The 23,795-nt window shown below is 43.7% G+C and overlaps 1 protein-coding gene and 1 long non-coding RNA gene across 5 annotated transcripts in view; one reads left to right on the top strand and one right to left on the bottom strand.

The window, feature by feature from the left end:
- The window catches only part of LOC138282563 (uncharacterized), an 822,484-nt gene that overhangs the window by 459,698 nt on the left and 338,991 nt on the right, over window positions 1–23,795 (bottom strand). The window lies entirely within an intron of this gene.
- Window positions 1–23,795, top strand: part of MYBL1 (MYB proto-oncogene like 1) — an 802,126-nt gene that overhangs the window by 469,140 nt on the left and 309,191 nt on the right. For all 4 annotated transcript variants that reach the window (XM_069220277.1, XM_069220274.1, XM_069220273.1 and 1 more), the window contains one exon: window positions 9,543–9,905. In XM_069220277.1, the coding sequence (XP_069076378.1) occupies window positions 9,543–9,905 (363 nt within the window). The remainder of the gene's footprint in view (window positions 1–9,542; window positions 9,906–23,795) is intronic.

Raw genomic sequence — 23,795 nt, 5'->3', positions numbered from 1 at the left:
TTTTCGATCAGCTTTGGTCTCATCACGGAGGTGTAACTTTAGTCCTATAGTATAATGAGCATCGGTCCATGTCTGGGGATAACCATCATGACTTAGGGGATCTACTGCAACAAGAACAAAGCAATGGATCGAATGCTTGTATTACTCTCATCCACAATTCAATTATTCTGGACCATATCCCAGTCCATTATATTTTTCCCACCATGCCACTCCAAACAGAGACTGGTCATATCCAAATTAGTTTTGGTCTTGCTCCAGTAACAGCAGTCCATTGTATCTTCCAGGCCATGACACCTCTAGACAAGATAACAAGCACCCCGGACCAGTTTCAGCCAACTCTGCAATCTCTGCAGCCTCTGTATTTGAAAATATGGAAGACCAAAATATACTCTACTACAGGAGTCTATATTGAAGTTCTTCAGAGTGCTTACTACAAGCACTTAGCATAGAGAGGAGGGGCAAAATAGGTTTCGATTTTGTAAGTTGATGGCAACACCCCCTACTAGAGCACTTCTCTTGATGCCTGGCTCATTTTAATGTTGGACGAAAACCCCAATTTTTTTTTTTTTTTTAGAGAGTCCTGAATGCTTTGACCCAGAAATACAGAAAGAGATTGATGGAAAAACAGTCCCTGACCCATGTCGACACTCAGCAGGGATGTGGACGTTTAAGAGAGACACTTGGCTAGGCCCTTGTTAAGTTTCAGTAGAAGAGTAATTATTGTCTTAGACTTAGATGCTGTAATCCTCTTTGCCTTGGAGACATCCATACTACTGAAAAGACCGAAATGAAGTAACAATGAAACATAAACCAATAGGTACTTGGGACTTTATAGCCCCTAAGGATGTTGATAGCATTCTTTACCTTCTCTTTTGTTTTGAGGCTGACATTTGTTCTATTTCATCCTCTGATTTATATTCAGGATTCCTTCATATTGTAAGCACTCTGTCATATGTGAGACACTTCTGGTCACTGTTCACATTCTGGGAAATAGATGTCCCTAAATTTGCTTGTCAGTCTTCTCCCACTCATCCCTCCCAAATAATTGCTTTTCTATCATTTAACTAAGTATGTGAATGCAGGTATGGAGTGCTCAAAGATTATAAGCTTTATTCCCCCCCATCAAAATATTTCATATCAAGGTTTGTAAATAAGTACATTGTATCACCCACTTGTAGATCTCTAGTCTTCCTTCTCAGTATTATCACCTTCTGCTGACACTTATGTGATAGTTTGTGCTACCTTTCTGCACAGTGACTGTCGCCACTGACCTTTTTTAACAATACTTTGTGCTTGGTTTTGCGCATAGCTGCCTGATATGTGAAACAATCTCTTGAGACTGCCTTTAAAGCAAACCCAATATGTAGCCCTGCTCACTGTCATTGTAACTATGATTGATGCATCCCATAAGGCTTTTTTAAATAAATTGTAACACAGTATACTTGTTCCAGTCTTCCTTTGGGCTGTACCTTTGATTCATTCCATATTGCAGACGATTGGGCATAATTTGAGACAGTCCACCGGCCTTGCTCCACCTGTCTGACTTGTGGCATGAGGCTGTTCATCCCCATGTAATCAATCCTTATGTCACTTTTGTGTGCTCTCAGGAAATTTGTGTAGTTGACTTGTAGTGAATTTCATTGGCAACAAACCTCAGTTAGGTCTTGGCCTCTAGCCAACACTTGCCTACTTCCAATGTCACCCAAGTACCTCCAAGAAAATTCTGAGTTTTGCAAGCCTCTTTATTCAGAACTATGGGACAGATTTAAAGTTAGAAGTAACTGTACTCCAAATTTAGAAGTGTACATTGCTCCATCACTTACATGGGCAGGAACCCCCATCATGGCAGTTCCTACCACTGCATTGAAAGTGTGCTGTACGGTGCAGTCAACTTGGCCCTGCCATACAGATCACTTTCAATATAATTTTTCATTTTACCAAAAACAAAATCCCAAATTGACCCCCTGGGGAGTGTTCTCCCATCGCATTGCGATCATTTAAAAGTTTTTACTTTCACGTACTGCCACGTTTTGGAAGGTCGTCCATCTGTTCCCCTGCTCCCCACTCAACAACATCAGTTTGCATCTAAAGTCCCCTGAGGGCAACCCTTTAAACTACTCTCACTTTGACCCATTCTTCATCTCCTTCCTGTGTAAACCTAGGTCCAACCTGTGTTAAAGCCCTCTAGTCCACACCTGCCACTGTAAAAACCTAATATCTCACCTATTGCATTAAAGAAAATAATTATGCCTTCTCTTTTTCCCTCCACATCCTGTATACCTGACTACTGTAGATTCTAGTAAGGTTCTCCTTCACTGAATGCCATCTCATGTTACTCTGCTTTGCTGACATTAGTCAAGTGCTGGATTGCATCTCTTTTGCTTGTCTGCTCATCTGGGACTTCTTACTTTTGCCTTTTGTGACACCCTACGAGGATTCCATACCTTTTTGTGATGTTTGCCCCAGGTTTGCTTTGGAACTGTTCAGTCTATACTCTCTACCCAAAGGTGTTGCAAGTTTTCTCTATAGTCTTACTGCCCCTCTGCCTGCCCCTTTATGAAAAGTTGTAGGGAAACAGATGTCTTAGTCTGTACTTCATCTCTTGCTGCCTTTGAAAGTGTCGACTTATGCCATTATTATCTTTGGCTATCTAATCTAGATTTTTTTTTATGCTGTCCTAAGGGGCTTTATATATAGTGCCTAGTAGTCCTCATTTTCTGCATAGCAATCATTCTGGTAGAGACTTTCTGCTGCAGATTCATCACCTTGTGAATTTTTCCCAGGCGGCAAACTGGATCCAGAAACTTTAAGAGCAATTCCCTCGTGTTGACTGGTGGCATCTGTCTTACCCTGGCTAGGACATCAAGGCCCCTTAATCTGCGCCATCTCTACATGCTGATATCAGTTCCTTTCTTTTCACTGACGTGGATTGGCGCTTGATTCCCATTGACAGATTTTTTTTTTTTTGCCTCTACCTTTTTTCATTGTGCAGACAGTTTCCCCACCTAAGACCACATGTTTTAAACTGTGCTTTTATTACAACCAAGAGATGACTGAAACGGACACCCATGACCCCTACTTATGGTACCTCTGCTCCAAACATGACTTGGCATTGTGTCTGTGTTGCCCTAAGATGAACAAGAAATCCATCTGTGACAGAAAGACAAACCTTGCAGTTGCCAAAATGTACCATTCCAAAAATTGTTGATGGTTGAAGGCCTGGCCATCTTGGTCGACGTGAAAGGCATAGAGAGGCTCCTGTGTTAGATCGCCATAGAGGTCATGGGCTGAGTTAAGTTTGATGTCCGGAAAAAAAAATCGAAGAAAGTGTCTCCTGTGTCCTGCCACTCCTGGCCCTTGGAGTAAAGCTACATAGCTCGTAACTCAAGGCCAAGGAGCACACTCCTGCCACTCCACCTGCATGCCCCCACACCGCACCCCACCCCACTTGGAGCCAATTTAGACACTAATCTTGCCTCGACCTTTACCTGTATAGACAGTTTTGCTACAACAGCTCATCAGCTACAGATGGCCATGACTAAACACCGTTGGTGCCACACCGGATCCCTCTGGAGCTCTTTCGGACCCCACAGATTGGTAGTGGCGTCCAGTAGTCTTACTGTCAGTGAGTCATTACTCTGCTCCAACTGTGCCCCTTGATTCTTCACAGAGACCAATCCATTCAGCTGAATTGACACTGTCTGCTTTGGCCTCAACGTCACCCATAATTAGAACCTTGGTGCCTTGCTTGACACCACTTTGACATCACAACTGATGCCACTAGCTTCATTAGCCGCACCAACGCAGGAAGAAGAGTTGATAGTACCTTTGGACTCAGAGACCCGTGCCCTGTTGCCCAAAACTCAACTCTATGCCCATTTGTGACCTGATCCTCATTCTCCCTTCTGTGGTGTGGAAGACCATGATTTACGACGATGAAAACAGTATGTTGACAATGGTAACTTAATTAATGGCCTCCAAAATGACAGTAGTTTGGGCACGTCACCAGACATGGGCCTCTCCTTACCTAATCTCATGGACACTGAGGAGTCCTCTTCTTTTGTAAGTCATTCAGCGAGTGGCTGAGATGCTGGACCTTACTCTACCCATTCAAGAAGTTAAAACGAATGCGAGTCAGACCAGCCAGAACCCTCTACTCCCCTTTAAAGAGACCTTAATTGATTTTCTGGTAGGGACTTGGGCCAAGCCAGGATCTTACCTGTCAATCAATAGACCAGTGGCGAGGCGGCACCAACCTGCTCCGTAAGATTCAGGTTTGTTATAGCAGCACATGTCCTCCTAGAGATCCAGACTTCTTATCGCATAACCTTACCCTAGGGGGCTTGATGATGCAGGTATCTACCAGCTGCCTGAACCCAATTTTGTTCCCACCACTCTGTTGACGGCGTCTAAAAGGATGGAGACATTTGAGAAACAGATGTTTTCATCAATAAGCTTTGCATTTGGGTCAGTGAATATGACATGCCTCTTGTGCTGGTATTCCCATGTGTGATGGGACAGCAACAGACATTTTTGCCAGCTGTACCAGAGGGTCTTTGTCCAACCTTACAGGGGCCCATTTTGGATACACAGGATAATGTGAAATACTCAAGCATATCTCATTTGGACACTACTGACTGCATGGGCAGGGCAGTGGGTACCAGCAAGCGTGGTGCTTAGGCGCTGCACATGAATTCTCGCTACAGTCTTCTTATCTGACGTACAACAGTCCCTTATGGACATGCACTTCGACTGCTCTAGGCTGTTCGGAGTGAATGCAAGCTCAATCTTTGAATGGTTCAGAGGGAGTAAGGCCACTCTGCGGTCTCTGGGCTTAGCTGTGCAAATTCAGCAGTCGACCCAATAGCAGCACCTCTTTCGTGGCTTGGGTAGGGACTACCAGAAGAGGCAGAGACAATATGCGCCTTACCAACAGCCCTCCATGTCCTTTTCGTGACACAGGCTAACAGTTTCCAGGCCCCCCAGGAGCAATGAGTTGCCCAAACTCCAGGACTTTCCCCTGCAGCTGCTGCCGCAATACCACTTCAATCTGTTGATTATGCATCACTTGGTGTCTGGGTTTTGATGTCAGGTACACTTCCACACATACTGTTAGATTAGAAGTCCATCTGCATGTATCTAAAAGGAAAGGTTGGCACCACAACAGCCTTCAATATAAATAACTTATTGAAAGACCTTTGAGCACACTGTAATTAATAGTCCACAACAAAACTGTCCAGACTTATGTCTTTTTAATTATATTCTTTAAGCCTCTAGCCAACGTGCTTAGATGTCATGGCGTTATGCCTTCAACATCATCAGGGCAAAAGGTACACAGAACACCACTAATTCTGAGTTATCTCATCAAACCAGCAAATAATGAAGTAAAATGTCATCACCGTAGGGCCTGTCAGATGCTTCATCTTTCTCATGCCAGCAAGAAGATGACCCTGTTCAACACTACGAGAAAGATCTCCACCCTCACGGGACAGGTGCCAGGCATTCGACGTCTAACCCTGGCCGAGGTCTCGGGAATTTCACCGCTACTGAGCAGGGCCATCTTTTTATATCTTAAAGAACCGGAGAAAGGCTTTCTGGGAAAAAAAAACAATTTAGCAATTCAAAACATGCTGGCTAGTTTAGGTCTGCTTTGAAAATAACACATTGGGATTTGGCCACAGTCCCAAGATGCTAAATCAAAACAAAGCCATTCCTTGCCGTCTGAGTACATCCTTATCAACCAAAGCCCTTGGCGAGAAAGAACACGAAAATAAGCACAGTTTACAATGTGGAAAATCAAAGACGCATTTAACATAGCAGTGTCTAACTCTACGATAAAGTCAATAGGCAGCTAAACTGAATACAAAATGTAGTCTGCAACTGGTGAACACTAGACAACTAATCCATGTGCAAAGTGATGCAACACAAAGTCAGTGGTCGAAAACACATATTTCACTACATTAGTTTAGTAGAGGAAGTGTAAAATGTAAAAAAAAAAAAAGACACTCACCACGTCGGTTATATACCCAAAGAAATATTTATCTTGAGAAGTGTATGTGCAAATGCAAAACCATTTTAATTTGTGTTACAAACAAAAAATACTTAATAATCACAACTACAGCTTATTCAATCAAAGTATTGCCTCAACAGTAAGGTGCAACATGCCTTACACCTACTCATACAAGTATTTGCTTCAAATCAGTAACAATGTACTCTGAGTGCACATACTGAATTAAACACGTCCTGCTGATTGGTATAAATCAGCCTAACACAATACAGAAAAAAACAGCAGACGAGACCCTTACTTCACTGTTAATTCAAGATCGCAGGATGTATATTTTCACATTACCGTTCTGCAGTCCCACAGATGTTACCTGCGGTTTCAGATAGGCCAAGAGCACTTTCAGTACACTATGCTCCCCTTTGGCCTTTCCAGTGCACCTTGGATCTTCACAAAGGTGATGGTGGGGGTCCCAGTCTATCAACAGATCTGTGGGTCTTCCCATACCACGAAGACTGGCAGCTGAGGATGGGCTCATCTCAGGTAGTCATCAACCACTTCCAAACAGCGAACCTTCTAACATCTTTGGTGTTCACTATCAACGTGCCAAAAGCATACCAGATTACTTTGAAGTCTTTTATCGGAGCCATTCTAGATATGTTACAGTTTCATGCCTTTCCTCTGGAGTGGAGTCCAGAACACTCAAGAAATGTTCACAATGTTTCAGCCTTGGTCATGAATCTCAATACGGATGACTCTGAGGCTCTTGTGGTTGTTGTGCTCCTGCATACTGCTAGGCCAGCACATCAGGTGGCACATGTGGGTTCTTTAATGGGACCTCAAATCCCAGTGCCTGTACCATCAATTAAATATTATAGATTGTATCCAGATTTTTGGGGAGACTGCAAAAGATCTGCTGCTCCGATTGGTTCCCTGGCAGGCTCCTTTCGCAACCCTCCCAGAGGATGTGGTGGTCACAGATGCATCACTGCTAAGGTGGGGAAGCTATCTGGGAGAGGTGAAGATCAAAGGCCTCTGGTTTCAGGCAGAGATGTGACTCCACTTCAGTCTATTTGCTTGTCATTAAAGGCCTTCCAACCCCCCCATCAAAGGAAGACTGGTGCAGGTGCTGAAGGACAACATTCCTGCCATGTAGTATGGCAACAAACGTGGTGGGGTCCTGGGAACTATGTCAGGAGGCCCTGCATTTCTGGAAGTGGTTGGACCCCAAGGGATTTCTCTGGTGGTGAACCACCTAGATGGTTTTTTAAACACCAGGTTTGATTAACTCAGCCGCAGGTCCCTAGCAGATCTTGAATGGCAGCTGTTCCTGCATGCGGCACAGGGTGTCTTCCAGCAGTGGGGAAAACTCAGGCTTGATCTTCTCACCACCACTGAGAATGCGTAATGTCAGCACTTTTGTGCGCTGAAGTTTCTAAAGCAGCTCTCTCTAAGGCTCTTTCCATGTTGACTGGAGCTCAGGACTCCTGTATGCTTTCCAACCACTTCCTGTCCTGCCCCGAGTTCTGAAGAATATCAGGAATGACCTGGACCAAGATATCCTACGAGCACTCAGGTGGGCCAAGAGTGTTGTACCTGAGCTCCTGGGCATTGGCATCTGTCCTTCCATCAAGCTGGCACTTTTGGAGAATTGTTTTGTTGCAGCTGCAGGGCACAGTACCTGAGTCTGAACAATTTGCACCTCTATGCTTAACACTGATTGGTTGCATTTGCCCTCCTTTGACCTGCCACTTGAGGTTGTGTGTCATCTTGACTGCAAGGTGTCCCTCCACAAAATCTGTCCACATCAGTCATTGGTACAAATTTGGGGAACAGTGCATCACAAATTGACTCTTTACTGGCAAAGTAGTCTGACGTTTCATTGTTTGATCCCTCTCTAGCCCAGCAAAGAGTTGCTTTGGGCACTCTTAAAGGCTACTTATTGCCTTTTTCAGCTTTTTTGCTGGCTCAGCCATTGTTTTGCAAGTCACCTGTTGTGATGAAAGTTTAGAAAGGTTTGTAATACTTGTTTCCACCAAATCCATTTGGGATGCCTCAGTGAGACTTGAATGTAGTCCTAACTTTTTTTTGATGTGCACCCATTTTGAGTCACTGCACAGTTGTCCGTGAAGACGTACGATGCTGAGGAGTCTTTCTCATCACCATAACATCAGCTAGACGTGTGCTAGCTGCAAGCCCTTTCAGTTAATCCTCCTTACACTAATTTCTTCCCCAGACCAGTTGGTGATGAGGACCCAAGCTTACTTTCATCGGAAAGTGGCTACTCCTGTTCATGTCAAGCAGACTATCACTCTTTCAGTATTCTCGCTCCACATCACCTCTCTGAGGTGGACAAATGTGTTAATTTGGACCCTAAGAGGGCTACAAGTTTTTATAACGATCATAACAGAAACATTGTGTGGATGATAAACTCTTCGTGAAGTTTTCTGGAGCATCGGAGGGTAAAGCAGTGCTAAAGCAGACCATCTCTCAATAGATTGTTCTCTGCAGAAGACTCTGCTGTGCAGTAATGAAGAAGCAGCCTGTGGAAGGCGTATGTGCACATTTCACCAGAGCTAACATTGCTGTCACTGCTTTAGCACATAGGATGCCTGTCTTGGACATTTGTCAGGTGGCTATGTGGAGGTCGATACATGCATTCTGGAAGCACTAGTGCCTCAATAGTTGGGTCTGTTAAAAAAAGGTTTTTGCCTGCTCACTTCTGCAGGACTTTTTTGTCTGAGCCAGTTCACAAACCCATCACCTTTGGGAGGTAATACTATGGTATCTGTTCACAAGGTAAGGAATCTGCAGTTAGAAGTATACATCGGAAGAACAAGTTACTTAACCTTCAGCGATGATCTTTTTGGTATATAATTTATCTAACTGTAGATTCCTCACCAACTCTCCTAACTCCCTGTTCTGTGAACTGGGCTCTTTTTCCATATTAAAAGTTCCCAAGTCTAGAGATTTTCACACTGGTCATGCCAATTGCTGTCGGAGTCAGCATCCGAGTGTTCGGACAACCTAGAAAGCAACTGACCTCAGCATGCAGGGATGGTGCTTGTATGAGGCTCTGCACATCACCTCCTGGAGTGGAACAATGTTGATGTGGAGAAACACAACACCTCCCACCAGCATGCAGGAGAACTCCTTTAATGTTTCCAAATACAGTCTGATTCCTGGGGAACATTCAGAAGGTGAGAAATATGTGGTTACGTAGAATATGTACCAAAAAAGCTTTTAATCAAAGGTAAATAGCTTGTTCTTTACTCAAATGAATGAACTGAAAATCCTTTATTTCAAGCTGTAAGCTTGCTGCATCGTTGGTTTCATAAGTTTCTGCACAGCTCTGCTTAATCGTGAGTGGGCTGGTGTGGCCTCCATTGGTTTGTTGAATAGGAACCTACTTGGAGTTCAGGCTACATTGAATAAGACCCAGACATGTAAATCATGCTAGATGAGAAATGTAGAACACCAAAAAATGTGTAATTCGTTAATCTACTTTATGGTGTAACATATAATCTACTTTTCTACACAGGATCCTGTTTCATGGAGTGATGTCACCAGCTTTGAAATATCAGATGCTGCAATTTCTCCATCTCAGCATACACCTATAAAGCTAATTCAAATTCAGCATGGTGAAGAGGCTGTAGAGTGCCAAATTAATAGCAAACTTGTAGCAGAGATTAAAAACTGTTCAAGCAAAGAGAGTGAGATCATTCCTTCATCATCCCCCATCATGGCCAAATTCAGCACACCACCTACGATTTTAAGGAAAAAAAGAAAAATGCGATCTGGACGTTCCCCTGTTAGTGAATTGAATGATGGCTCATTCAGTGATACTGGCAATATTGCACTAAAAAACACTCCAGTGAAAGCACTACCATTTTCTCCGTCACAGGTAAGATATGCATGTGCCATACACATACGTAGGCTGAGGATGTGTGGAAAAAAAGGAATTTGTTTTTATTGTTTTGGAATAATGTACAATACTGATGAGATTATAAATGGGGCCTATCACAGATATTTATTAACCTTATTCCTTCTTTGCCACCTCCTGGTGGGACATGAAACTCATAAACTAGTAAATATCAAAGCGGTCAGCTGCTGGTACCATTGCATGCATGCATACCTCCAACGAGTAAGGTTTGCACTGACACCTTTTCAGTTTTATAATAAACATTATGTACTGGAGCCTGCTTTTTGTATCTGTACTTGAGCATTTATATATTGCATGGCTGGCTATCATCCCTTCTTACTGTGGATATAGTATTATGCCTTTCATTATTACTTATTTATCAGTTCCTGCTATCTTTCATGCATTGATTTGTTATGTCACTCCAGGCAGATTTGAGAGATATGTACTCCCTACAGTAGGTAGTGGTAGATAACCTAGATTAGCAAACATTAGATTTCCATTTGAGAGCTTGAAAGGAGTATCTCTATGTTTCTGCCAGTTGTAGCTTTTGTAGTGTCGGGAAGGGAGCTGATTTGCAAGCCCCGGATTCTTTCAGCCATAGGCCTGCTTCAGAATAGTTGACCAAGGAGTTAAGACTACTTCCTATTAGAAACTAGTTATATTTATGGGAATAGTTTCTTCTAAGGTAATTACGACTCACATCAAATCATCATCTCCTCATTGAAATGACAAACAATTCAAAAGAAAAGGTTTTAGGGACTTTCACTACCTACTTTGTACAAAACCCATTGAGACTCTTCTAAACACAATTTGATGTTCATTCCTTATCATAAAACTCCAATTTGAAAACGTCTTCAGTTTCAGTATTCACTACCACCCCACCGCTGAAGTCTAGCTGTGGAGGACATTGGATGGCTTGTTTACAGGGTTGTGGCATTGTTTAAAATATCTACTTGTCCTGGGACAGCTTGCTGGTCCTGTTAAAAAAAAAAAAAAAAAAAAAAAAAAAAAAACATTACAAATCCACTTGTCCTGCTGGTGCTGTGTAGTACGACAACAAATTATGGCAGCAGTTTCATTATATAGGAGCTCTGAAAATAGCTTCTCTGATTATGCCAGGGCTCATACTATTGTAGGGTTTTAATACTAGCAATGGCCTTATTTTGCACCTTTTAGCAGATCTATGCACTAAGGGCTGTAGATAGGGGTAAGCAATAGTTCAGGGTAGGAATGCCCTTTTGAGTCTGTACAGACCTACTAACTTTCTTGTTTTAGGGGTTTCACCAGCTGTTCTCTAATTTTCCATACTGAGAAAGGTTGGAAATGTACTCCTGATATGGGCAGAAGTAAAACTTCTCCCATGGTTGGGAAAAAGTGGTTGGAGGGAAAGTGAACTTGTAAACACTCAATAGATTTTCACACTAGCAAATCTACACATGCTTATTTGCTCATGATGAAATGTAGTTCACAAATATTTTCTATGTGTACTATTTCCTTGACTAGGTCTGTAAATTCTTGTGATTTCATTCAAGCTGTAAATCTGCACTAATGCAAGAATATATACCATGGGTGCACTTTTGTGATTTTCTTTAAGAATTGGGCACCTAATTGCCTTTATGTTTTTATTAAATCTCTCTCTCTCTCTCTCTCTCTCTCTCTCTCTCTCTCTCTCTCTCTCTCTCTCTCTCTCTCTCTCTCTCACTTGGCTTCACTGAGTGACAGCATTCTCCTTTTTCGCAATAAGCATATTGACACATAAAGTAGTTTTATTCTTAGCCAGGAACTACTGTGGAAATAGAAATGGTACCTAAAATGTCACAGTGCTCTAGCAAAACAATTTTTCCTAGCTGCATTTTTATGAACACTTTCTTTTGAAAGCAAAGAATCACTTTTGCTTTCAAGCGTCTGCAAGTATTTGCATCTAACCAGAGAGTGTTCTGGGAGCATTTTACGTAGCCTCTGACTGTTAACTTGGCAAACATGTTTACACATTATAATACTAAAACCTCTGTCACTAGTACAGTCCAAGCTTACAACATTTTATTAAAGGCTTTGTATTCATGAACTATAAATACAAGTTTGAACAGCATTAACATATGAACACAAATATTACCTTAACTGCAGGCCATGCCCTTCACTGGTCCATAATGTGGTACTGTAAACTTGCAGCCAAAGAGTTGGTGCTTCAGGGGGTTGGTCCTACCTGTCCCAAGGACAAAATAAATATGAAACCTTCATGTCCTAGCCCCCAAACAATATGTCCTGGGCGTCTGGCTATAGTAATTCCACACCCCTGATTTAGTCCTACTCTCTCCTTGATACTGCAATAACGAACGTCTCCTTAGGTATTTTATTACATTCGTTAACCAAGCCTTTACACAATTGTTATTGATTTAAGTGTTCCATCGTTTATTTTTGGCTCCTCCCAAGTTTTAGCTTTCACTCGAAGCTTTAACCTTGATATGAAGTTGGAAGTCTCTGGAACTGGGTCCATGTGATGCTTGAGCCTATTTTTCTAATTGTGGCATAGACTGGATATTTCAATGTACAGATCTGTGTAATGGGTCCTATGTTAAGTGTTCTACCTGATTTTGCTTACCAACAAGTGTTTGACTTTGAGTGATTGGGGTGCACCCAAGCAGTGTCTGTCTTAAAAACTGTAGCTACTGATCCAGTGTCCATTCCATGACACTAACAATGCTTGGTAATGGCTGATTTTAGACTTTTGGTACAGGCCTTTTTCTCCAGTATTGGATCCTTCATAGATTCACATGCTTGAATCATTCCCCTTTGTCAAAGTGGAAGTCTGTACCATAATAAAGCAGTATGTGTCATTGTCATTGGCCATAATGGTAATGAACACTCACTCAAAGCCTATCTATGTCCTTTTAAAAAAGGAATCCCACTCCAGCCAAGCAGGTGATAGCACCCTCTAGCATACTCCCAAGAGAGGATGAGTCGCTCAGATTTTCTACTGCATGTCGTGTGAAGAGAGTCTCCCTGAGCTCTGCTTAGTTTTTTTATTCAAAACCAGCTTTACAAAGCTTCTCTACTGCCATGTATGAGGCATCTAAGAAGGGCTTGTAGTGGGTACCTAAGGTAATTACACCCTATAGCAGGTCCAGTTATCCCTTATTAGTGAAATGTAGTCAGTGTCTAGAAGCCAGGCTCCCTAGGGGTAGTGTGAATGAGCAGCCAAGGCCTAACTAGGAGACATGCAAAGCTCATGCAATACCACTATAGTCACACAGTACTCACACACATGAAAGAAAATACTCAGCATTACAAAAATGAAGGTACTTAATTTTGGTGACACAAATGCCAAAAATACCTTAGAGACTATACTCCCTTAGGAGGTAAGTAATATACACAGTATATACACTAGAATGCAGAATTAGCTGTAAAAACAGTTAGAAAATAGTACAAATAGTGAATATCACAATAGTTATAAAAGGGCCTAGGTGGAACACAAGACATATACTAAAATAGCGGAATGCAAAAGTTGGTTTCCCACCTAGGCAAGTGTAGTGTGTAGAGGGGCGCTGGGAGTGTAAGAAAACACCAAAGGTAAGTAATAGAACCCACCCCAGAGCCCAGAAAAGCAGGAGTAAATCACAGTACGTTTCCTAGATAGAAGATTTTGCAAGAATCAGAAGAGACTACAAAACACCAACGATGGATTCCTAGACTTGAAGACCTATGGAAGAAGGGGACCAAGTGCAAGAAGCTCTGAAGAGTCCATGGAGAACAGGAGCCCCTGCTAACCCGGATGAAGGTGCAAAAGAAAAAACACTTGTGAAGAAGAACAGCAAATACTGCACACAAGAAGACGGATGCGGGTTCCTGGCTGGTGCAGATGATGTCCCACGCCGGATGGATGATTGCGGTCTGGTTGCATCATTGGAGTCTGCCAACAAGCCCTGGCACATGCAAAGCCTGCATTAGTGGAAAATGGCGCTGCCAGGGACCAGGAGGGACCTGGTGGCCTCTACCCAGGAGTGGGAGACGGAGGGAGCTCTCAGCAACTCAGAGAGCCCTCAGAAGACCAGGCAGCATGCACAGGAGTCCCACAGCATGGTGACAAAGAAGGTGCAAAAGGAGGCCCACGCAGCACTACATACGCTGCCGGAGAACCACGCAGGAGGCTGTGCGTTGCAGGATGGATTGCTGTGGGCTGGAGGTGCACAAAGAACTTCATAGAAGGATGCCAACAAGCCTTGGCAACTGCAAACACGCAGTACACTGGGGTATTGTCTTGCGTGGGGAGGCAAGCTCTTACCTCCACTAAAGTTGGACAGCTAGACTTCAGGATTGTCGGGACCACTTCAGTCCACCATCCGTGTTGCTGGATCCACGCACTTCTTCAGGAGAGGGGACCCAAGCCACCGGTCTTTGCTGCAGAGGGCTGCCTGCTGAAGCAGGGAAGTTACTTCTTCACTTCAAGGAAGATTCCTTTGTTCTTCTCGTGCAGGCTGAAGACTGGCTGTCCTCTGAGGATGCTCGACTGGGAAACAGTTGCAGTTGCTGGCAGGAGCTGAAGATACAATGTTGCAGAAGTCTTCTTTGTTGCAGTTGTAGAGTTCCTGGAGGGTCCAGATGCAGTTTCTTTGGTAAGAAGGTGAAGTAAAGGATGCAGAGGATTTCTGCTGGAGTCTTGCAATCCGAATCTGAAGAACCACCCACGAGAGAGACTCTAAATAGCCATGAAAGGGTGATTGGTCAGCTAACCGGTAAGCACCTATCAGGGGGGAGCTCTGACATCATCAGCTGGCACTGACTACTCAGATGCTCCCAGAGTCCCCTGCCAACTTGGTATCCAAGATGGCAGAACCCAAGGACACTCTGGAGAAGCTCTGAGCACCACCCCTTGGGTGGTGATGGACAGTGGAGTGGTCACTCTCCTTTCCTTTGTCCAGTTTCGCGCCAGAGCAGGGACTGGGGCATCCCTGAACCGGTGTAGACTGAATTATGCAAGGGGGCCACCATCATTGCCCTTCAAAGCATTTCCAGAGGCTCTGGGATGTTACCCCCTCCCATGCCTGTAACACCTATTTCTAAAGTGAGAGGGTGTAACACCCCTCTCCCAAAGGAAATTCTTTGTTCTGCCTTCCTGGGCTCTAGCTGCTTGAGCAACAGGAGGGCAGAAACCTGTCAGTGAGGTGGCAGCAGCTGGGGGGTCCACTGTGGAGCCCCCACAGTGCATGGAATCATACAGCCAATGCTAGACTCAGCATTGGGGTATAATTCTGAGGTGTTAGACACCTTACATGGCCATATTCTGAGTTACCATTGTGAAGCTGGACATAGGTCAATATCTATGTCTAGTGCATGCGTAAAATGGCATCCCCACACTCACAAAGTCCTGGAAAATGGTCCTGGGTGACACGGGGGCACCTCTGCTAGTGTAGGGGTGCCCTCACAAACAGGTACTCTGCACCCAGCCTTCAGGGTTGGAAGGCCTGTTATATGGGTGGCTTATAAGTGACCTGGTGCAGTGTAAATGGCTGTGAAAGGGTGCATGCACCATTTCACACTGGCTGCAATGGCAGTCATGTAGAAGCCTTTGCATGGACTCCCTATTGGTAGCAAAAGTAATGCTGCAGCCCATAGGGATCCCCTGGAACTCCAATGCCCTGGGTACCTAAGTACCAAATACTAGGGATTTATAAGGGGTGACCAGTATGCCAATTTGGGATGAAATGCTGGGTTACTAATATGCAGTGACAAAATTTAGAGGCAAGAGAGTATAAGCACTGGGGTCCTGGTTAGCAGGAACCCAGTGACACAGTCAAACACACTGACATCAGGCAGAAATTGGGAGTAACATGCCAAAAAGAGGATCATTTCCTACATGCTTCTTCCCTCAGCTCAAGGTAAAAGCCTGTAAAGTCTGTCATAGATTTTCCACCAAAACCTTGAAGGACAGGGATGGGAGGCTTCTTTTATGACTGTAGAAGGCCACGTCCAATAGATCTCCTACATCTGAGGAAACTAATGACAACTCTTCCAGATCTCAGAACAGATCTCATAACAGGGAATGATCCCATGACAAGGGGACGTCAGAGGAAGGAGAAAAAGACCCTTAAAAAAATCTTATCATGGGTCTTGCAAAGACAGCTCAAAAAAGAAGAAAAAGAATAAAATCTTCTCAGAGACTTCCAGATCTGAGCCAGTACTCCCATCTATAAAAACTGGAGCTCATACTCCAAGGTCCTCATCAGAACCATCAACGAAGAAGCCTAAAGCCACTTTGCAGCTCTTGACGATCATCTCGCTGTCAAGCGCAACATTGTCGAGAACGATGTTGACTGTTAACCACAGTGATGTTAATGACAGCAACATGAGCAATGCCTTCTGTTCCCTTGCACCGTTGATCTTGATGATGAGGATATCATAGTCAACAAAAACTCTGTCGACGACTGCGCCATTGTTACCATCAGTTACGGTACTGTCGGCACCGATGAGAATTACACTGACACCTCTGAAAGTCACTTGGTAAAACCCAGCAGCTGCTTCCACGTTGTCGTCAATGACACCTAAAGTTCTAAAAACGTTCCTCTTGCCAGTGCATACCATACTGAGCACGGTATCTCCTCTTCCTCCAAGCCTTCTGGAAATGGAGGAGGATGAAGGCCCTTTTGGAACAGCCCATGGCCGATCTGAACTTCACGTTAATTATCGGGAAGAGGAGAATGAGGAAGAGTATGAACACTATCATGGAAAATACTCGTGTAGATAAAAAATATAAGGCCACCAGAAGACTCACCTGCTTGCCTATTCGGACATCCTAAACCTGACTCCATAATCTCTCAAGCGGTTCAGCGTTGTTTTTGGAACCCTTCCACGCATATCTCCATTCCACGAGACAAGGAGGGAAGGCGCTTAGATAATATAGGGAAGATATTTTTAACCACATACGTCATCACAGTTCGTGTGGCCAACTCTGGCCATATTGGGTCAACGCAATAGGCAAATGTGGTCTGACATTAGCAACCTCATAGACCTGGTGCCTGAGGCCAGAAGATCAGAGGCGAGAAAGATCTTGCAGACACAGACTCTGCTCGATTTCGGCAGCTAGCAGGACCAGGAAAATACTTGATATGATGTAGAAAATATGTTTGGCAAACACTTAGAGGGTGCCCTACTTCCCATCAAAATAGACACCAATACTGCTAAATCACTGGGCACCTTGCAGTATCAGAAAGTGCCCTTTCGGGGAGGGCTCAAAAGAGGCTTCTCCTCATACAGAGGAGGATAACCACATTTTCAACAATGCCAGCCCTTCCAACAATATACATCCTCCTACCAACAGCAGCCCTATCTCCAGCCACCAGCAGTGGCATATGAAAAACAAGGACCGAGAAGGAAACAGAACCCCTCCCAGGGCCGAAACACCACTCACACACAGTGACCTCACCTAAGTTCCAGCGACTCCCAACACTTCAGAGACTCTGGGTGCATAGATTTCCAAGTACCTCCAGTGATGGTGGCACATAACATTGGACAGTTGGGTATTATTATATCTTATCACCTACAGTCATACCCTAGAGGTTTATCAAGAGGCCGCCAAACACTCCACCAAAAGGAGCGCACCCACCTTTTTTTCACTTACTCCAAAAGGAACCAATCATCATGCTTACCAAAAGAGCAGTAGAAAAGTTCCCTATCCCCAGAAGGGTATGGATTTCTATTCCTGTGTTTTCCTAAACAAGAAGAAAACAGCGGAATGACATCCCATTCTGGTTCTCAGAAATTAAACAAGCATTTTTCTTACGTCCTTTCACATATTCACTCGTTCAGACATCCTGCATCTCAAAAACCACAGAAACTATATGATATCTCTGGATTTACAGGATGCATACTTTCACATCCCCATACACCCAAAACATTGCAAGTTTCTCTGTTTCACTGTAGGTGGCACCCATTACCAATTTAGAGTCCTTCATTTGGCCTCAAGTCAGCTCCCTGTTCTTTTACAAAATGCCAAGCCTCTGGGTCACTTTCTGTCAGGAAGGAAACCCATCAGTTATTCCCCCTACCACGACAACAGGTTGATAAAAGCAGCAATGGCTTCTCAAACGTCAACGATCACAGAAGCTTGCGTGGCTTTGTCCACAAATTAGGTCTCACTGTAAACTATCAAAAACTGTCATTCCTTCTACAAGAATATTTTTCCCTGGCGCAACTTTAGATACTCTCCAAGACAAGGCCTTGCTATCTGAGAACAGGCAATGAAAAAAGTCTGTTTCAATGTATTTATTCAAATTGCTCCTGGGCATGATTGTCCTCAGTGATAAATCTGGTCCGTCTTGCACACCTGAAAATGAGACCGTTACAAGAAGAGTTTAAAAAAACAATGGCTTCAACGAGAAGGATCGTTCGAGGACCTAGTGAAGATCACACTAGGTAGGATGAAAGTACTAGCTTGGTGGTACCAAGCCATTAACCTGTCAGAGGGCCTCACATTGCTTCCTCAGATACCAGACTTTGTGTTAACTACGGAGGCCTCCCTAGAAGGATGGGGTGGTCATCTGCAAGTTCTGAAAAATCGAGGAAGGTGGTCAGTAGCCCAGAAGAATATGCACATTGATCACCAGGAGCTCAAAGTCATCAATCTCAGTTGTGAGACTTTCTTGCCAAGGATATCAGGGTCCTCTCTGTTAGCTTGGACAGACAATACCAACAGCATGTGCTACATGAACAAACAAGGGGACACTAGATAATTGACGCTTTCTAAAGAAGCTTAGGAAGTCTGGAGCTCGCTGACAACACACAGGATAACTTTTTGGGCTGAACATGTTGCAGGGGCAAGCAATCTCTTAGCAGACATGCTAAGCAGAACCAACAACACCTGCCACAAATGGGAGCTGGATCAGTAAGGGCTGAACAGGATCTTCTTTTTCTGGGGCAAACCAGCATTGGATCTCTTCTCAACCAGCAAGAACCGCAAATGCCAGTTCTATGCAAATAGGCATCAGAAGGTGGAGCAATGTTGCATCATCCTGATAGTCCCCAGTGAGCCCGGCATCATTGATTCACAGCTACTCCAACCACATTCGCCTGCAACCATCTCAAACACTCGTAATGATGAGCCAAGGTCAGGCCCTTCATCCAGACCTGACTTCTCTCCACTCATGCGCTTGGCTTCTGAATTCCATGAATTCGAACATCTGAATATCCTTCAGGACTGCAGAGACATTCTCTCAAAGGCAAGGGCGGATTCCACAATAAAAATTACAGACTCAAATGTAAACGTTTCTGCCTGTGGTGCCAGATATCAAACTTACATCCTCTGCAAACATCATCTGTGCAGATACTACCCTGTCGCCTCTCACTAGTTCAGTCAGGACTGGTGTATGCGCCGGTTAAGGTGCAGCTCACTGCAATAGCAAGATGTAGACGCTCATCACATTCTGACTCTTTGTACTCAAGCAGAATCATTAAACCATTTATGAAAGGATTGCTCAGAGTCTATCCTCCAGTAAGGGCTCCTCCCCCGGACAGACAACTGAATATAGGTCTCTCAGCTCATGAAAAGTCCATTCGAACCCATACACAGAGCAGACTTCAAGTGTCTTTCATTGAAGTTTGCACTGCTACTACCGTTGACTTCCACCAGGAGGGTAAGCAAGACACATACTTTTACAACCAAAGAACGTTTCTTGCGTTTTATGGATGATTCGGTACTTCACTGAACCGCCCCACTATTTTTTTTATTATTTTTAATTCCGTGGCATCTAGTAGGCTTCACATCCACCCGCACCATTTTCTTACCCACAGTGGCCTGCAAGCCCCCAAAATTGCTGGAAATCACACAATTTCCCACATTTTAGTGATGGAACCTTCCGGAATCTGCAGGAATCCACAAAATTCCTACCACCCAGCATTGTTCCATCTATACTGATAAAAAATCTACCCCATTTGTCAGCCTAAAAATGTATTTTTTTTTTTCCCCAAACTGCCCTTTCGGACCAGCTTTGGTTCCCCCTAATTTTTTACATGTTTTTGGCTCCTCCCTGTCACAGGCACTTGGCCCACCTACACAAGTGAGGTATCAATTTGTGCTGGTGCGGTGATCCCACACAGAAATGTGGGAAAAATGCAAAACAATTTTAGCTGAATTTGAGGTTTGCTGAGGATTCTGGGTAAGAAAACACAAACACTAGGGGATCCACGCAAATCACACCTCCCTGGATTCTCCCCACCCCCCCCCCCCCCCCCCACACACACACACACACACAAAAACAGGTAGTTTTGTATTTGATAATTTTGATGTGTCCACATAGTGTTTTGGGGCATTTCCTGTCGCGGGCACTAGGCCTACCCACTTAAGTGAGGTACCATTTTTATCGGGAGACTTGGGGCGACACTGGGTCGAAGGAAGTTTGTGGCTCCCCTCAGATTCCAGAACTTTGCAGCACTGAAATGTGAGGAAAAAGTGTTTTTTTTGGCCAAATTTTAAGTTTGTTAAGGATTCTGGGTAACAGAACCTGGTAAGATCACCACTAGTTACCCCATAATAGGTTCCCCTAGGTGTCTAGTTTTCAGAAATGTCCAGGTTTGCTGGGTTTCCCCTAGGTACCACAGCTAGGCACTTTGCAAAAAAAAAGTCAGATTTCAATGTAAAAATGTGATGTGTCCCTGCTGCTTTCCTGTTGCAGGCACTATGCCTACCCACACAAGTGAGGTACTATTTTATTCGGGATACTTGGTGAAAAACAGAATAGAAGAAGAAGTGTTATTGCCCCTTGTCTTTCACAACATTTTTTCCTTCTAAATATAAGACAGTGTGTAAAAAAGACATCTATTTGAAAAATTCACTATAATTCACATGCTAACATGGGAACCCAGGAATTCGGAGATGTGCAAATAACCACTGCTTCTCAACACCTTGTCTTGTGCCCATTTTGGAAATACATAGGTTTTCTTGATACCTATTTTTCACTATTTATATTTCAGCAAATGATTTGCTGTATACCCGGTATAGAATGGAAACCCATTAAAAGGTGGAGCTCATTTATTGGCCCTGGGTACCTAGGGTTCTTGATGAACCTACAAGCCCTATATATCCCCACAACCAGAAGAGTCCAGCAGACGTAACAGTATATTGCTTTTAAAGATCTGACATTGCAGGAAAAAGTTAGAGTAAAACGTGGAGGAGAAAAATAGCTGTTTTTCTCACCTCAATTTCAATATTTATTTATTTCAGCTGTTATTTTCTGTAGGAAAACCTTGTAGGATCTACACAAATTATCCCTTGGTGAATTCAGAATTGTGTCTACGTTTCTGAAATGTTTAGTTTTCCGGGATCCAGTATTGGTTTCACACCCATTTCTGTCACTAAATGGAAGGAGGCTAAAAGCACAAAAAATTTGTAACAATGGGGTATGTCCCAGTAAAATGCCAAAATTGTGCTGAAAAAATGTGGTTTTCTGTTTTAAGTCTGCCTGTTCTGAAAGCTGGGAAGATGGTGATTTTAGCACTGCTAACCCTTTGTTGATGCCATTTTCAGTGAAAAAAACACAAGCCTTCTTCTGCAGCCCTGGTTTCCCCTTTTTTTTTTTTTTTACGAAATATTTGCTGTATTTTGGCTAATTTCTTGGTCCCATCCAGGAGAAACCAGAATCCCTAGAATGGTGGGGAAAAAAGGATGCAAATTTGGCGTGAGTAGCTTATGTGGACAAAGTTATGAGGGCCTAAACGTGAACTGCCCCAAATAGCAAAAAAAAAAGGCCTGGCAGCGAAGGGGTTAATATTTTCTCTATATATTCTGTTACCCACCATCTGCTGTGTGTGCTCATACTATAAAAAGTATACAAATACAGTAACTGCTTGCTACTCTGATTCAAGCATGTTAATCTATGAAAGATTCATTAATGAAGAAAATTAGCTACTTACCTGTGGCTGTAGTTCTCCAGTATTGGTATTTTTCATAGATTCACATGTGACCCACCCTTCTCCCCTGAGCGGCTCCCCGTATAGTTCAGGATTATTATTTCCATGCGTGCTTAGAAAATCTGAGGGACTGAGCCTCTCTTGGGAGTATTCTAGAGGGTGCTATTGCCTTATTGGCTGGAATTTTGTTAATTTTTTAATTGCCATTATGACCTAGGATAATGACCCATACTGCTTTATTATGGTACCGTGGGACTCCCACTTAGACAACAGGGAATGATTCAAGCATGTGAATCTAAGAAAGACACCAATGCGGAAGAACTGCGGGTGCAAGTAAGTAACTTATTTTCCCAATTGCAGTTCAGTGTGAAGGCGTCCTTCTGACTCCTCCTGGTAAAAACATGTTATGACTGGGCCCTCTGAATTTCACAAATTGTGTGTAGTTTGCATGAGAGTTCTTAGGTTCATGTAATTTTCCTCATGGCTTGGGTCACCCATTATTGTAAGTAGACCCCAAGGCTTTAGGGTACCCCGCAGGTTCGATAGTCTGTCAGTGTTGCTCTCACCTCTTCCCCCTGCATATCCCCTGGCACCTCTTTCCTGATTTCCCGCTCCCTGTAGATGTTTAGTTCGGGGGGAGTAGGGGGGCAGGGGGGTTTACACAGAAACATGTCTGTTGGGCTCTTAACTCGTGTCCTGTGAGTAGGATCAGTAAGTAGCTTTTGTGCTGTCTGGATTTTGACCAAGTCAATTCCAACAGATCAGCCTGTAGCCTTACAAGATCAACACTAAACAATGTTTGTGACCAAAAGGAAGGCCAATTACTGCACACATTTCTCAAAGCAGTAGCCTACGGGCTCATTCTCTGCAATCTTTGCCCTGACCTGCTAGAGAGGGAAAACCCAAGTAAGTGGTTTGAGGGAGTCTGGATGATAATACACCTCTGACTGAGACAGTACCCTTGTGGCTCGTTGCTATGGAGCTGTGGCACATCTGAAAGGAAAATACACTTGGTTCCTTTCCCCCGTACGGTTTTGGGACTAGCTGAGCTTGAATGGATGTTTGGGTTCATCCCACCTGCCATTGCACTGAATAAAAGCTGAGCTCTTTTGATTATCCTGGGTTCGCCTTTTACTTTCAGTTTTACTCTTGTTTGCATGACAAGGCTTAACTCAGAGGCAGAGAAGGGTCCGAAGAAGTTTTCCTTGGGAGTTCAGTTGTCCACATTATTTGGTAAAATATTGTCATGAGCTCCAATAAGGAATCTGTAGTTCTTACTGTATATCCATCTTACTATCAGTACTCTTCTATTGTGGCCTTATTGGTCTACGTTCATAGGCAGTCTCTTTGAATGAGTGCAAATAGATTCATGTGTGTAGTCTAAAAAATAGTTTTCATCCCCTATGTTGCTCAGACAATTCAGTGAGGTTCAAGATCTCTTGGCTCAAACCAGTTAATTATCTTCTTTGGCCACCCTTCAAAACACTATGGGGTATCATTATGACCCTAGCGGTCAGTGTAATAGTGGCGGTAGTACCTCCAACAGGCTGGCGGTACATCCCGCCACTATTATGACATTGGCGGTTTAGCTAGAGCCAAACTGCCAAGTTAACACACCAACCGCCACGTCACTAGGCCGCCCATGGAATATTGATCCCACCCACCGCCATGGTTTCCGTTGTTTCTGTACCCCCACGAAAACCATGGGGGTAGGCACTATTAGTGCCAGGGAATTCCTTCCCTGGCACTGATAGGGGTCTCCCCCTCCCCAGAGTCATCCCCGACCCTCCCCCAAATATACACACATGCATGCACATACATATACACACATTCACCCACGCATGCATACATTCATACACACTCACAGCAACACTCACAATATATCCAGGCACACATGCAATCACACAACACAACATGCACACACACATTCATTCATGCACACATGCATTACACACGCTTGCACGCATTCAAACAGTC

Source organism: Pleurodeles waltl, chromosome 2_2 (genome assembly GCF_031143425.1).
Source record: "Pleurodeles waltl isolate 20211129_DDA chromosome 2_2, aPleWal1.hap1.20221129, whole genome shotgun sequence".
Lineage (NCBI taxonomy): Eukaryota > Metazoa > Chordata > Amphibia > Caudata > Salamandridae > Pleurodeles > Pleurodeles waltl.
The sequence above is the reverse complement of the archived record's forward strand: the minus strand, read 5'-3'. Positions and strand labels throughout refer to the sequence as shown.